Below are 13,544 nucleotides of genomic sequence, written 5' to 3'. Positions count from 1 at the left end.
CCTTCGGTTTACCTGCGCTCATAACACTAGCACAGAATCGGTTCAGAATCAATCACCAAAAGAATCAGTTCGGTTCAGACGCTCTGTGTGTCGGTCTGCTTCACGCTGAATCACACATGCGCAGTATCATCAGCTCCTCGGTTCACGAATCAGAAACGTCTGACAGAAACGGTTCTTGACTTGAGAACGAGTCAGTCTGTTGTTCGTTATCTGGCTCGGCTCGGTGTTCATCTTCAGTTCTCTCTTGATGTTTTTCTAACCTTTCTGGACATGGACAGTATACCGTTCACACAGCTTCAATGGAGGGACTAAGAGCTCTCGGACTAAATCTAAAATATCTTAAACTGTGTTCTGAAGATGAACAGAGGTCTCAAGGGTTTGGAACGACATGAGCGTGAGTCATTAATGACATAATTTTGCTATTTGGGTGAACTAACCCTTTAAACTACATGTACTTACTATATGATTAGGGTTTGGCTCAAGGGTTACTTGCATTTAATTATGCATAATTTATTATTATAATAGTAAGTACATGTAACGTGTAACAAGAACACCTTAAAATAAAGTGTTACCCAGAAATAATTTGCAGGTGTGTAATAACATACAGAAATAAGTACATATTTAAAATGTCTAGTTCAACAAAGGTTGTAGCATTTCCTTTTATTTTATTCACTTTTGGCATTTTATAAACTATATATTTTTTTTACTATCAGTACATTACTGTACATCATGAACCTACAATATTATTACAGGCATATTTCACAAATGAAATTTTTTTATTGTGCTACAGAGTTTTTTGGCTTTGGTTTTTGGCTTTTTTGTGAGGCTTACTTCCCCCATAATTAGGGGACCAAAAACTACCCTTTAAATTGTATATATATATGTATATATATATATATATATATATATATATATATATATATATATATATATATATAACCACTTAACCATTAAAAAAGAAAAAAAAATCACTAAACTGAAGTCTTTTTTTCTCTCAGAGTTTTTGTGATAGTGTCAGTGATTCTGCATAATCATACAATATTTCAAATAAATATATGAATATTTACAGATTTCTATTTAATAAAATTATATAATAGCATTTTTAAGAATGGGGTCACTAAAATATTTTTTTCAAATTGCTTATATTTAATTTGATCAGAAGTGACAAAGACATTTATAATATCATTTGTAAGATTATTTCAAATAAATGTTTATCAGGAAATTGTGGCAAACAGGCATTTAAGAAAGTGCTGTTGGATATTTGTTGCTAAAAAAATAAGGTCCTATTATATGCACCAGAAACTAAATCTACTTTTAATACACATTTATAAAATAAGTCAACAAAATATTTAATTAAAACCATGGGTATAGAAAATATAGGCATGTAGCATAAACTTTGGACTCACTGAATGGCAAACACTGACATTCAATGATAGTTTTCACTGTCTCAGGATCAGTCCTTGTCTTGTCTTTGGTATAAACCTAAAAACTTGTTTCACGGCCTTCTTGAAAACATTCAGTCCATACACAGATTTTCCTCTGTTTCACAATGGAAGAATCCATCCATCCTGTGTCGCTGTGGCTATGAGAACTGTGATTGGCTGGTTGACATATAGGCCCAAGCTCATTGGTTGGACCTGATTCAGGGTGACAGATGCTGTCGGAAGGTTCTGGGTCGGATCATCATGCTGACCTTCTTCAGAGAGTAGTAGTCTGAATCTTTCCAGGTGTACCACACGATACCGTCCGGACCAAGAGGGTTCTTCCCCTTCAGCGAGTAGCGACCACCCTGTCCAACAGGATCACCAAACATCACTTAGACATCACTGCACTTTTTAAGTCTATGCATTTCTTCATAAAGAGAAAGACTTGAGCACACCTTTTATCATCAGTGTTTTTTTTTTCCAATTAAAATTCATTTTGTTACGGACGTTCTAAGCGGCCATGCATTATAATATTTTTTATTCGTTTTCTCGTTATAACGACTTAATTTTCTCGTTATCTCGACATAACGAAGTTCATTTTCTCGTTATAACGACTTCATTTTCTCGTTTTCTCGACATAACGAAGTTCGTTTTCTCGTTATAACGACTTAATTTTCTCTAAGAAGTTAAAAAACTGCGCCAGCAGGTGGCACTATAGACCTGAATATAACTGATGCGGTGTTGTACACTATCCACTTTACTGTACGCGGACCTTCCTCGTGATCGCTATAATTTGTGCAGTCTTCATTACTGACATTTAATTAATTCATAAATGTTAAATGCTTGAATCAATATGAATATTTTGTGTATTAAGTTCCTGAGTCATAAAATAACTGCTTATCAAAACCAAGGTTGACATCACTGTATTCTGTTTATCTACAGTAGGACGGGATTGAACGATGTAGGCTGATGTGCTTCTTTTCCTTATTACTAATCTTTATTGTTAACCATATTGATGAGAAATGTGATGTATATGTAAAATCCATAGGCTAATTTAATTCAGAAGGCAAAAGGGCCAACAAGTGCTAAGTATCTCTCGGGGAACTCCTTCAAGACTGTTGGAAGACCATTTCTCCTCTTGAAGCTCATCAAGAGAATGCCAAGAGTGTGCAAAGCAGTAATCAAAGTAAAAGGTGGCTACTTTGAAGAACCTAGAATATGACAGATTTTCAGTTGTTTCACACTTTTTTGTTATGTATTTAATTCCATATATAATTCCACATGTGTTAATTCATAGTTTTGATGCCTTCAGTGTGAATCTACAATTTCCATAGTCATGAAAATAAAGAAAACTCTTGGAATGAGAAGGTGTGTCCAAACTTTTGGTCTGTACTGTATATATATACATACATATATTTATTTTCTATTATCTATTACTACTACACAGGCAAACCAAAGGTTCAGTGCCTTACTCAAAGACAACAGTAACAGCTTACGATTCAACACTTCTGGGGCTTAAACCTACAACATTTGTGTCTACAACCAACAGGCCCATCATACCTTGTAGTAGATGCCATTGAGGTTTGCGTAGAAACACTGGTTGTACCACCAGCCAGCGTGGGAGATCTCGGCACAGATGTTGCCCGTGTCGGGTGTGCTGAAGCTCTGCTTGTCATGGTACCAGCTGAAAGAGTCCTCCACAGTCCCGCTGAAGCCCGCCACATGCAGACGATACCGAGTGCTCTCGGCCTCCACACTGCAAACACACATCAGGTGTTTCCAATTACAAGGCCAGATGTTTAATCACTATTAAACATTGTGCATCCGTTTGAAGTCCTTCCAGTCAGTGAGTGATGGATGTTCCTCACCTGAAACTCTGATAAACAGCGTGCTTGTGTTTCCCGCTCCAGTCCTCCAGGTCAATACGGAGAGTATAGTTTCCCTGACCGCTCAGGTCATGGATGTGTTCATTTCCCAGCCAGTATTCGGTGTGCAGGTCTCCAAATCCCTCTTTATACTCCTTCCAGCTGCGGTCAAAGTTCACAGAGCCATCTTGCCTACGCTGGATCACAGTCCAGCCGCCACCTGAGACGAACATAACGCATGGGCTCCAATTATGACCACATTTTTATTACGAAGGAATTGTAAAAAGAGTATACGTTCAAGCATTCAACAATCAAATCACTTTTTATGAGTTTAATGCACATGCCAAGTCATTTGGTTTTCATCTTATGACCACTGCAATTATACTTATGGTCAGGAAGTGTTTTGTAGGTCATCAAAATGATATTTGCACATCCTATTTTAAGCTTTAGAAGGTTCCTCATGTGCCCCAACGGTGCTATTTCAGCACAAAACTGAAGTCTTATTAGACATAAAAGAGAAGTAATTTAGATGTTCATTATCAGAGTTTCTTTTGCCACGGTTTTGAAAGTCTCTCTAAATTATACTATGAATGATATAAAAATAACCCAATGATTCATCCACAACAAATTTCCAGCAAAACATTTCAACATAGAGGACAGTAGTAGGCCACAACGATAAGCATTATACTTTCACTGCCAACAGTTTTTACAATAAATATTGTAGAAACATAATTTTTTGTAAAGTTGACGATTTGTATCATGAAAAGCATTTTCAGCATTTTCACTGGCCCCCCAAAAAACAAAAACAAACAAACAAACAAAAAAAACGATATATATATATATATATATATATATATATATATATATATATATTAAATTAAATAGAAAAAAAGACATAATTAATATTTAAATGATTTATAGTTGATTCATATATGTAATATTTTGGAATTTTAACAATATTTATATAAATTAGATAAAAATATGTGGTAAAATAATCTAAACTGAATACATATGAACAAATCATTTTTCGCACAATTTTTTTGTAGCAGATATAATCAAGATAATTGGATTTTATTCATAAATGTGTGTGCATGTATGTGTACATGTTTTACTTAATACACATTAATATATTACATTTAATTATAAATATATTTACCAAAAAATGAGTATTTTTCTCAGACTCGTATGTGTAGGTTCAGCAATTTCATTTTAATGGCAATGAACGGGTTCTTTTCATTCCCATTAAAATGAAATAACTGAACATGAATATAGAAGCCTGAGAAAAAATATGCACCTTTTAGAAAAAAATATTAGATGGTGCTAAGAGGCTTTTGCATCTGAAATAGATACATACACTCACCTAAAGGATAATAAGGAACACCATACTAATACTGTGTTTGCCTTCAGAACTGCCTTAATTATGCGTGGCATTGATTCAACAAGGTGATGAAAGCATTTTTTAGAAATGTTGGCCCATATTGATAGGATAGCATCTTGCAGTTGATGGAGATTTGTGGGATGCATATCCAGGACACGAAGCTGCCGTTCCACCACATCCCAAAGATGCTCTATTGCGTTGAGATCTGGTGACTGTGGGGGCCATTTTAGTACAGTGAACTCATTGTCATGTTCAAGAAACCAATTTGAAATGATTCGAGCTTTGTGACATGGTGCATTATCCTGCTGGAAGTAGCCATCAGAGGATGGGTACATGGTGGTCATAAAGGGATGGACATGGTCAGAAACAATGCTCAGGTAGGCCGTGGCATTTGAATGATGCCCAATTGGCACTAAGGGGCCTAAAGTGTGCCAAGAAAACATCCCCCACACCATTACACCACCACCACCAGCCTGCACAGTGGTAACAACGCATGATGGATCAATGTTCTCATTCTCTTTACGCCAAATTCTGACTCTACCATCTGAATGTCTCGACAGAAATCGAGACTCATCAGACCAGGCAACATTTTTCCAGTCTTCAACTGTCCAATTTTGGTGAGCTTGTGCAAATTGTAGCCTCTTTTTCCTATTTGTAGTGGAGATGAGTGGTACCCGGTGGGGTCTTCTGCTGTTGTAGCCCATCCGCCTCAAGGTTGTGCGTGTTGTGGCTTCACAAATGCTTTGCTGCATACCTCTGTTGTAACGAGTGGCTATTTCAGTCAAAGTTACTCTTCTATCAGCTTGAATCAGTCGGCCCATTCTCCTCTGACCTCTAGCATCAACAAGGCATTTTCTCCCACAGGACTGCCGCATACTGGGTGTTTTCCCTTTTCACACCATTCTTTGTAAACCCTAGAAATGGTTGTGCGTGAAAATCCCAGTAACTGAGCAGATTGTGAAATAATCAGACCGGGCCGTCCGGCACCAACAAGCATGCCACGCTCAAAATTGCTTAAATCACCTTTCTTTCCCATTCTGACATTCAGTTTGGAGTTCAGAAGATTGTCTTGACCAGGACCACACCCATAAATGCATTGAAGCAACTGCCATGTGATTGGTTGATTAGATAATTGCATTAATGAGAAATTGAACAGGTGTTCCTAATAATCCTTTAGGTGAGTGTGTATATATATATATATATATATATATATATATATATATATATATATATATATCATTACAGATCATAAAGATCATTATTGACCCAAAACAACAGATCTATCTTTATTGCCGAGTCCTGGACAGTAATTACTGCATGTGCCCTGTGATTTCTTACCGTCCGTGTCCATATCACAGTAGACTTCCACAGGCATGGCCCCTAGTGAGGGCACCACGGTGTAGATCCCAGAGCGCCGCACTCCGTTATAGTAGATGGAGGCACAGTCGATGGGGCAGTTCCTGACATGCTGCACCTCTGGAGGAAAAAACACATGTAACTATATTAACATAATTAATATAAAAAACATATATTGTATAAAGGTTAAGCAATTTCAGTTTCCATTTAAAAAATATGAGACGATGAAGAGGTCATATGATTGGCTGTCGCATAAACTGTGCTATGATTTGTCACCCTCTGTTGGTTCAGGCCAGTAACTGATGATACTAGCTATAGAAGTTCAATACTAGCTAAAGACTTAAAGGGATAGTACACCCCAAAAAAGCTAATTCAGCCATCATTTACTCATTCTCATACCCATAAGACCTTTATCCCCTTGGTATCTTAATTTGTGTTTCACAGATTAACCAAAGTCTTATGGGTTTGAAACGTAATTTTGTGAGTTAATAATGAAGTGAACTTTAATTTCTCGGTGAATTCCTTTATTGCACTTTAAGATTCACAACACTGAAAGTCATGATAGGAAAGAAAAGCTCTGTCAGGTTCTAATAAAATCATGAATATAATATATTGTGCTTAAAAAATAAATAAGAATTAAATATATTAAATATTATTAAATATATTCACACACTGTAAATAGCATTTTTGTCCAAGATAGATGTCAAAAGCCGAAATAACTTGTTAGATGAACATGTTAGTTCTTCTAAGGTTTGGTTACCTGAACTTTCATTGGAGGGACAGAAACATCTCAAGGATCAATAAAAATACCTTAATTTGTGATTTGAAGGTAACTCAAAGCTAAAAACGACATGAGAATGAGTAAATGATGAAAAATATTTAATTTTGGTGTAAAATAAACCAAACTAAAGCATCACAAGAAAATTGTCATGATAGAAAACAAAAGCAATGCTTGTGCACTTTATGAGATTAGAAGCCAAGTCAAAATTAGAAGGGCTGTGTTTACTAATATATATATATATATATATATATATATATATATATATATATATATATATATATATATATATATATATATATATATATATATATATATATATATATATATATATATATATATATATATATATATATATATATTTGATGCTGGCGAGATGTTGTCCCAACCAGGCTTCTAAACTTCATGACAGGAACTGGCATGTCCCGATTTTGCATACTGACTAGTTAAGAAAATAATCATGCAGCTTTGAGATAAAGCTTTTCCAGATGTGGCTTACCAGGATGCAGGGCTTCCTGTGCACTGAGCATTGGGCTGGTGCGGACTATGTTGATCATGCAGCCCGGGTTACGTCTGACTTTTTCCACCAGTAGGGAGAGGTTCTGAATCTGGGCCTGGAGGTCATAGATCAATGAGCCCTGGATGTGCAACAAGGTCGTGGCCTCCGCGTAATGGTCCTCCAGCTCATGCAAGCGCTGCTCAGTAGATGAATTATTGTGGTTCTTCTCTTCACTCTGTGAAAGGCCAAACAGACAAACATCACGACTAGCAATCAAAAAGGGGTGTGAAGAGCAATTCCTGTTAGCTGTTGCAAAATGAGACCTTCTCAAGTGGCTGCAGTACATTTTGTGTGTTTGCGTAAAAGGCCAGGAGAGGGAGAGGCAGACAGGAACTGTCTGTGTGAATCATCCCCTCGTTTGAAGGCACAGCATGAAGAGCTTAAGGGTGCGTATTAATGAAGGCACGTGGAGAGCAGTAAGGACTCCGGTGTTAATCTCTTTAACCTCGGGTCAAGGAGACTTTAGGCTGAAAACTGTCAAGCTGAGTTGTCTGAAGCGACAAGGAATTTACAGAAACACTAGAAGGTTACAGTGTATGGTATATGTTTCCATGGTACATATCCTAAAACCACAGTATTATTATAACATTTTATGTTTCATCCTAAACATCCTAAACTCTCTATTACAAGTCGCATCAGAAATTTGAATCAGACTACTGAATCAGTTCATCTTATTGTTGGGAAATGATTAATCGCATCCAGAATAAAAGTGTACATAATAGGATATATGTGTGTGTACTGTGTATATTTATTATGTATATACAAATACACACACATGCATGTTTATATTTAAGAAAAATATGTTATGTTTATATTAAATATAGGCTATTTATGTATAATAGAAATTAGGTCTATATAATTATAAATCGTATTTAAACATTTTCAAAATATATATTGTATGTGTGTGTGTCTTTATATATATACATAATAAATATACACAGTACCTACACATATATTATATAACCAAAAACTTTTATTTTGGTTGCGATTAATCGATTAATCATATACATACATACATATACAGAATATATAGCCTATTATACGCACACACACACACACACACATACACACACACACACACACTGTTGGGGAAAGTTACTTTTGAAAGTAATGCAATGCAATCTTGTGTTACTCCCTTAAAAAGTAACCAATTACATAACTTATGGAAAGTAATGCATTACATTACTTTTGACTTATTTTCACATTACTTTTTAAATATTAGCAAGGCTTGATTGTTTTTAGTAAGAAGTTCTATTATTAGTAAATGTAATAGCCCTTTCACACTAAAAAGTGTAATGAATAAACCATCAGGCTGAAGGAAAAGTAAAATCATGTCTCTAGAGTAGAACACAGGAGAAGAAGGTTCAACACACTTCAGCAATAAGAAAAAAAAAAACAATGAAGCAATTGTTAAATTATCTAAAGTAATTTCTGATTCTTAGTATGGTTGAACTGGATCATCAAAGATCAGCATCAAAGATATTAATTAATAAAATGGGATTAGATACATTTGTGTTATTTTACATATTAATGGGAAGTCGTGTCCTAATGGTTAGAGATTCAGACTCGTAATCCAAAGGTTTGGAGTTTGAGTTTTGGCCCTGCAGGAATTGTGGATGGGGTGGAGTGAATGTACAGCACTCTCTACACCTCAATACCACGACTGAGGTGCCCTTGAGCAAGGCACCAAACCCCAAACTGCTCCCCGGGTGCCGCAGAATAAGTGGCTGCCCACTGCTCCGGGTGTGTGTGTGTGTGTGTGTGTGTGTGTGTGTGTGTGTGTGTGTGTTCACTGCTCTGTGTGAGCACACAGGGATGGGTTAAATGCAGGGCACGAATTCCGAGTAAGGGTCACCATACTTGGCCACATGTCACTTCTTTTTTAATAATTGCAGGTTTGGGTCATATTCTGAGTATGCATTTCACTGTTTTAATTCATTCTGATGATACTAAATCAGTTATTTGCGAGTGGGATGAATTAATGCATATTCACATTTCACACACAAAGTAACTCAGATATTTTCTTGTAAATTTAAAAGTAATGCATTACTTAAAAAAAAAGTAATCTGATTATGTAACTCGCATTACTTATAATGCGTTACCCCCAAAACTGTGTGTATATACATATATATAGAGATAGACAGATAGATAGATATAGTAGCAATTGAGCCAGCAATCATGGAAACAACATCCAGAAAATCCACACACCTGTAATTCTAAGACTTTGACTCGATGACGGTGGTTGCGAAGCTCCTCCTGAAGTTCAGACACTGTCTCCCGCAGGGCCAGGATCTGCTGTTTGCGTTCCTCATTCTCATGAAGCCAGTATGACACTTCATCTGTACAGCGGAACATGTCCGGGCAGCGCTGGTCGTCCAGCTGGGGTAGCGTGGCCATGAGTCGACACATGCCATCCTCCAGGACCTGATTACTGTATTCTCCACACTGAGCCGTACTGACCTGATGCGTGTGCAGTGAGTGGTCATCATCGCTCGCACTTGTTGCCAGAAACAGTACGGCCAGCAAGAGGGGCGAGAGAGGCCTGCCCTCCATGTGATTGCTTCGGCTGACCCCCCTTCCCACCTTGATGGAAGGACCCTGGGGGAGACGGCCAGGGTACAAGCTCTCTGACCTCCAGTCTCTCCAGTCTTGAGGAGAACTTGTCACACAGGAACACTGTCTAGGTGTCCGAGTCACTGTATTGAGTCTGTTTTCTGATGCTCGGTTTCTGACGCAATTCACCTGAAAACAAAACCAAAACCTTAAAGAAGTTCTAAATAAAGACATAAATATTGTGTTGTATTAGCAGCAAAAGTAAACAAACAAACAAATAAATTACTTTTTTGCTGTATTACAATTTATTTTTATTTATTAAAATGTATTTAATAATATTTATTATCATTTCTTTTTATTTATTTATCATTAATTTTTTATATTTATTATATCTTTAGAATGTCTCATTTACATATATGGATATACCAATTGTTATTTAATGTTTATTTTTCCATCATATTTTATTAGAACTGTTTTTTTTATTAATTTATTTAGATATTTATCTTTAAATGTGTTATTTACTTAATTATTTCATGATTGTTAAAAGATTTTATTCGAATGTATTTATATATTAAATGTTTTTTATTTGTTTACTCACGCAAATATACTAATTTTAATTTATTTAATTTTAATTTACAAATATAATTATTTTTTCTATTTTATTAATATATAATTATTTATATTATCATATTTTATTAGAATCCATGTATTTATTAATTTGCTTATAGATCAATATTGGCTGCTTGTTGGATAAATAAAGGTAAAGATGCAAGAATATCATATAATACATGAAAAATCATGAATCTTGCCAAAATTATTAGGCCAACTTTGACATCATGGCAGCAAGTCTATGTGCAAGTACCACTTACATTTTCTTCTGAATGTAAAAAATCTAATTATTATTTAGCAGCCACTTTCGAGTTCTTTGTCAAACTTTCCTATTCAAGTGCTTTGCTCAGAGATGAATCACAGTGAATCACCACTTCTGGGACATAAAGAAATATAACTAGGTTATAAGCTAAGGATTTTAAGCATTCATTTATGCAACCCACACACTGTTATGACGTCACTCTAAAAAGTTTGGCGAGATTTTTTATGGTCTATGATAATAACAGTAGGTCCTTTATTTCAAGCAATCGACAGTGTGACATTTCAGTGCACTCGTGCCAGAGAACTATAGGTCATCTGTCAAAAACCACACTGTACTCAAGATGTTCTCTTGGGTTTAGGCTTAAGGGAGAAATAACATGATCTATCATAAAATCTCAATGTGATATTTGAAATAAATCCCACAAACACATCTTTAGGCATGTCCCTGCTCTTATTAGAGGCCAGCCTGGTTGTCCTGATTAAGGCACAGGTTAAGGTGCTTTGGTGGCTCGTGTCACTTTTCCATGTGCTTATGTAGGTTCAAGAACATGGCAGCAGTGAAAGCATTTAACCTGGAAGAGGATGGGCATGCTAAAAATAGCCAGTGTCATGTTTCAGACAAGAACACACTTATCTGGGCACATTTATTCACGAAATACAATAAAAACTCATTGAAACAGCTTGAATGTGCAATGCACCCAACAAAGTATTTGGACTCCAAAGTCTAATGTCTGCATTTATTGCATTAGATTACAAAATATCAAACTGAAAGCAAAATGTAAATACAAAATGGTGCTGTGCACACACATATACACACATATATAACAAATAAAATGATTATTATTGGTAGTAAATACACATATTACAAATTAAGGATGCAAAATTATGCAAACTACATTTTGTTTCAGTCATATATAGTCTGCATGCAGAAACAAAACCAATGCATTTTCATGTATTCAATCTCTCCTGTCAATCTGGTTCAGCAGGTGAACTCAGGAGGAAGAACATGCAGATCAATGCATGCTTTGCCAACACCTTGAGCAGACCTTTTAATGCTAAAGTATCACGTTTACCAAAGCACCTCGTGTCTCCGATCCAAGTCTAGTGTACTAGATCCAACAGAGAACAAAGCTGTATATGCCAAACAACATTACAGAGAGCCTCGTGTCCCGCAGCATGTATAAAAGAATAACACTGACAATCAATCATATTGATCAAGCATCCTACTTCTTTGCAGTGACATTTTGATTAGAAGTGTGAATGCAGAGAATACATCAGCTTGTTTGGAAGCCGTTTTGATTTACCCTTGACTCTACACCATCTCACATGAGAGATTTCCCAAACTCTTTATAAAGCTGTTGACGCACTGCTGATACACTGTTACGTGCAGCGGTAACATTGCCCATTAGATGTCATCAGCAAGTAAGCTCTACAGGGAAACAGTGACAAGGCTTCATCTTTACCTGTTTCAGTGGTCGGAGACGTCGTGTTTGTCTTCTGGGGAAATACAGACGTATGCGGTCATCCTCGCTCTCTCTTTCTAAATCTCATGTGTTGCAGGATGCCTGATAACAGTGGGCATCTTATCTTGTAATCCTCTGTAATTGGATTCCCGATTAGAAGAAAGAGAGGAGAGACAATCCAGGCGCCCAACTATCCCTCCAGTACATGTCTGAACAATCACACAGTTAATGCACAAACTCATGTTTGTGTTGGAAAAAGCACGAGATACTATATCGTATGAGAAAATCCTCTAAACGATTACCATGATCCAAACTTGGCTGAAAAGACTATTTTAAGCAATCTACTATATGCTTTCTGTTGTCTAATTGATAGCTTCCTATTTTAGTGAATAAAAGGCATTTCAAGCATTTTTTTATTTTTTTTATTTTGTGAAGGATACAAATAAATAACTTTTATATTGTTACCATTTCAAGATAAGCAACCCAAGTTTACTTGATTATCCATATATCCATGTTTTTTAAAAAATCGTGTCAAAATGCGAGTATCAAATATGATTCATCAATCATCATTGTTGCATTATTTTATTTGTTCGGCCCCCACAATAAAAACTACAGAGCTTTGATTATTAAACTAAGCATTTAATTATCATATTACTAAGACTTATCAGTTGTCACTCTATATCTCCCAATGATATTTATGTGCATTTATGTGCATTTTATGTAAGCAGTCTGCCAAACTACTAGAAAGATCTCATTGATTTACAAGCTGTCAGAATTTCATCCATTCCAAATTTCTAAAATTTAAGGTCAGATGTTTACTTGTTAAACACACATTGCTCTTTGGAACATTATCAAATCTGTACAAATATATATATTTACATTTACATTTATGCACTTAGTAGATGCTTTTATCCAAAGTGACTTACAGTGCATTCAGACAATTTTATTTTTTTTACCAATATGTGATATATGAATCGATAAAATTGTTTTTATGAATTTTTAATTTTTTTTTAACATTGCTGGACTAAATATTTGAACCGAAAAATGAACATGAATTTCAGAATATTTTAAAATTTAGTCTGGATTTAATGACAATTTACTTTGATAATGTAATTTGGAATGAAAAAAAAGCATTTTTTAGTTGTCTAAGATGTTTGAACTTTGATTTGATAAAACACATCGTGTCTGTTGTGTTTGTTCGGCCCTCTAGAGGCTGTGCTTCTCCAAAGAGAGACATTTGAGATCCTGTGAACTAATTATTCGGATCTTGATGACCCGAGGTGAGCGACTGCTTTTGA

At 35.7% G+C, this 13,544-nt stretch overlaps 1 protein-coding gene across 1 annotated transcript; it reads right to left on the bottom strand.

The window, feature by feature from the left end:
* Nucleotides 1-1,286: 1,286 nt before the first annotated feature.
* Nucleotides 1,287-12,366, bottom strand: LOC113120514 (angiopoietin-related protein 7). The gene is made up of 7 exons (XM_026290383.1): nt 12,247-12,366; nt 9,569-10,102; nt 7,301-7,535; nt 6,006-6,143; nt 3,293-3,509; nt 2,985-3,180; nt 1,287-1,789 (listed from the first exon to the last, which is right to left on the bottom strand). Exons 2-7 carry the CDS (start codon nt 9,911-9,913, stop codon nt 1,643-1,645), a joined length of 1,278 nt encoding a protein of 425 aa, XP_026146168.1. The 5' UTR covers nt 9,914-10,102; nt 12,247-12,366; the 3' UTR covers nt 1,287-1,642.
* Between the last annotated feature and the right edge of the window lie 1,178 nt (nt 12,367-13,544).

This window comes from Carassius auratus, chromosome 20 (assembly GCF_003368295.1).
Source record: "Carassius auratus strain Wakin chromosome 20, ASM336829v1, whole genome shotgun sequence".
Classification (NCBI taxonomy): domain Eukaryota; kingdom Metazoa; phylum Chordata; class Actinopteri; order Cypriniformes; family Cyprinidae; genus Carassius; species Carassius auratus.
This window is presented reverse-complemented; position numbering and strand designations above follow the sequence as displayed.